This window comes from Tupaia chinensis, unplaced genomic scaffold (genome assembly GCF_000334495.1).
Source record: "Tupaia chinensis unplaced genomic scaffold, TupChi_1.0 Scaffold000176_1, whole genome shotgun sequence".
Taxonomy (NCBI): Eukaryota; Metazoa; Chordata; class Mammalia; order Scandentia; family Tupaiidae; genus Tupaia; species Tupaia belangeri.
In genome coordinates, this window is record NW_006159651.1 from 871,441 (window position 1) to 873,678 (window position 2,238).

Consider the following 2,238-nt stretch of genomic DNA (forward strand, 5'->3'; position numbering starts at 1 on the left):
GCGCAAGTCCAGGTTCTTGAAGAGCGTTTTCTGCCCCTCGTAGCCGAACGTCACACCTGAGGCCCAGGAGGATAAGGGAATCATGGACTTGTCCGGTTGCCCCGAAGGTGCCCCCAACACTCATCCCCCGGCCCTGGAGGAAAGGCCCCAGCTTCGAGGGAGGACTGTGGCGCCCATGCGTCGGCTCCCTCCCCGCGGAGTGTCACTCACCGTGCAGCCCCAGCACGGGAGGGCTGAGCGGCGGTGGGTTCGGGAAGGTGAAGCGCACAGTGTACTCCTTGGGGCGCTTCAGGAGCTCGGGGGCCTCTTGGGATTCCTCATCCTGGTTTTTTCGCCGGCATTTCTGCTGCTTTCGAGTCAGGGCTTCCTTGGTCTGCTTTTCCTGCAGAGGAAGGAGGAGGGAGAAACCCACCACTTGCACAGTGGTCCCTGAGGTGTGGGGAAGGAGGCCCCGGTCCTCCGCCGCCGTCACAGCCCCGAGGGCCCCGGGCGCTCACCGCCTGCTTGGTGGACTTGCCGCCCGCCTTCAGCTCCTTCAGCTTCTTCTCCTGCTTCTCGTACTGCTTCAGCAGCTCCTTCTGCTTCTGCTGGTACATCTTCTTGAAGGTCACTGGGCCAGGCAAGGGGACAGGCGTCGCGTCAGCTCCTCTGAGAAGGCTGAGCCCACGGCCCACAGGCCTGGCCCCGGCCCCCCACTCACTGTAATTGCCCCGGTAGTAATGGAGCCGCTGGGCGTCGAGGTGGATGATATCGGTGCACACGTCATCCAGAAAGCCCTGGTCGTGGGAGACGATCAGCAGCGTCTTCCGCCAGCCCTGGAGGTAGCTGGGTTTTAGAGAAGAAAGTGCAAGTGTCACGGCGGGCACGGGAGAGCCACCGGGAGCGACAGAGGACGACGGGGCAGGGAGGGAAGGAGGAGGCCTGCAGGGAGAGCTGCCAAGGGCATTACGAAAGAGGCGGGGGCAGGGGGGCAGGGCGGAGTGGGACGCACTTATTGAGCCAGATGACGGCATTGAGGTCCAGGTGGTTGGTGGGTTCGTCCAGCATCAGCAGCGTGGGCTCCATGAACAGTGCCCTGGAGGGGACAGCAGAGCGTAGGGTCAGGGGAGGGAGACCGTGGCCCAGCAAAGCCCAGGGAAGCCTCTGGAAGTTGACTCAGATCACAAACCCTCCTCCCAACCTCTCTTCAGAGAAGTTCCTGGGTGAGATGAGAGAGCGCACCCCAGATAAGGGGAGAAACGCAGACAGACGCTGAGTTCTCACAACAGACGGGGAAGGAGGCAGAACCTCCCTGCCGGCCCTGTTTGGGGGGCCCACCTAGCCAGGGAGACGCGCATGCGCCAGCCCCCGGAGAACTTCTGTGTGGGCCGGTTCTGCATCTCGGGGTCGAAGCCCAGACCAGCCAGGATCCGTCGGGCTTTGGCCTCTGCAGCCGCCGCCCCGGTGGCCCGCAGTTCCTCATACACCTGGGAGGGAGAAGAGGACACATGTCCCAGGCCCGCGGAGCCCGGGTCCTGGCCCGTGCCCCTGCGCCGTCTCTACCTTCTCCAGCCTCTCGGCAGCTGTGTCGTCCCCCTGCTCCAGACGTCCCTGAAGCCGGCGCTCCTCTTCCAGCAGCTTCAGCCGCTTGGTGTCGGCTCGAAGCACGGCCTGCCCCGCTGGCGTCTCATCCGCTACCACCTCTGGGGCGGGAGAGCAGTCAGCAGCCAGGCCAAGGGTCTCCTTCCTGGTCTGCCTCGGCCTGCCTCACTTCGCACTTCTCCAAGTAAAACGTTCCGACTCACACGAACTCCCCCGCCCTTCGGCACCCCTCCCAGCGCCGCGGCTGTCCCCAGGGCTGGCTCCTGGGCCCCGCTGCCCGCCCCGCCTCACCCTGCTCGCACAGCAGCACGTCGATGTTGGGAGGGATGCTCAGGGCGCGGTTGGCGATGTGTTTGAGGAGCGTGGTCTTGCCCTTGCTGCGGAATGGGAGCCGTGAGAGCAGGCCGCCCCGGGAGAGCCCGCTCTCCCCTCCAGCCCCTCTCCTCACCCGTTGGGTCCCACCAGCCCGTAGCGGCGGCCGGCTACGATGTACAGGTCTGCGTTGACGAATAACTCCTTGCCGTGGGCCGAGATGCTGAACTTCTCCAGCTGCAGCCAAGTGGCCCGAGGGAAGGGGCGAGAGCGTCAGAGTTCTTTCTTTCTTTTTTTTTTTTTTTTTTTGAGAGTTTTTTCCATGCGCGCCCCAGACAGAGCGCA

At 64.2% G+C, this 2,238-nt stretch overlaps 1 protein-coding gene across 1 annotated transcript in view; it reads right to left on the reverse strand.

Moving 5' to 3' along the window:
* Positions 1 to 2,238, reverse strand: part of ABCF1 (ATP binding cassette subfamily F member 1) — a gene marked incomplete in the record, with an annotated part of 15,696 nt that overhangs the window by 2,666 nt on the left and 10,792 nt on the right. The window contains 9 exon segments of the mRNA XM_014586982.1: positions 5 to 56; positions 211 to 382; positions 498 to 610; positions 701 to 825; positions 992 to 1,075; positions 1,318 to 1,466; positions 1,543 to 1,682; positions 1,873 to 1,958; positions 2,030 to 2,130. Coding sequence (XP_014442468.1) covers positions 5 to 56; positions 211 to 382; positions 498 to 610; positions 701 to 825; positions 992 to 1,075; positions 1,318 to 1,466; positions 1,543 to 1,682; positions 1,873 to 1,958; positions 2,030 to 2,130 — 1,022 coding nt within the window.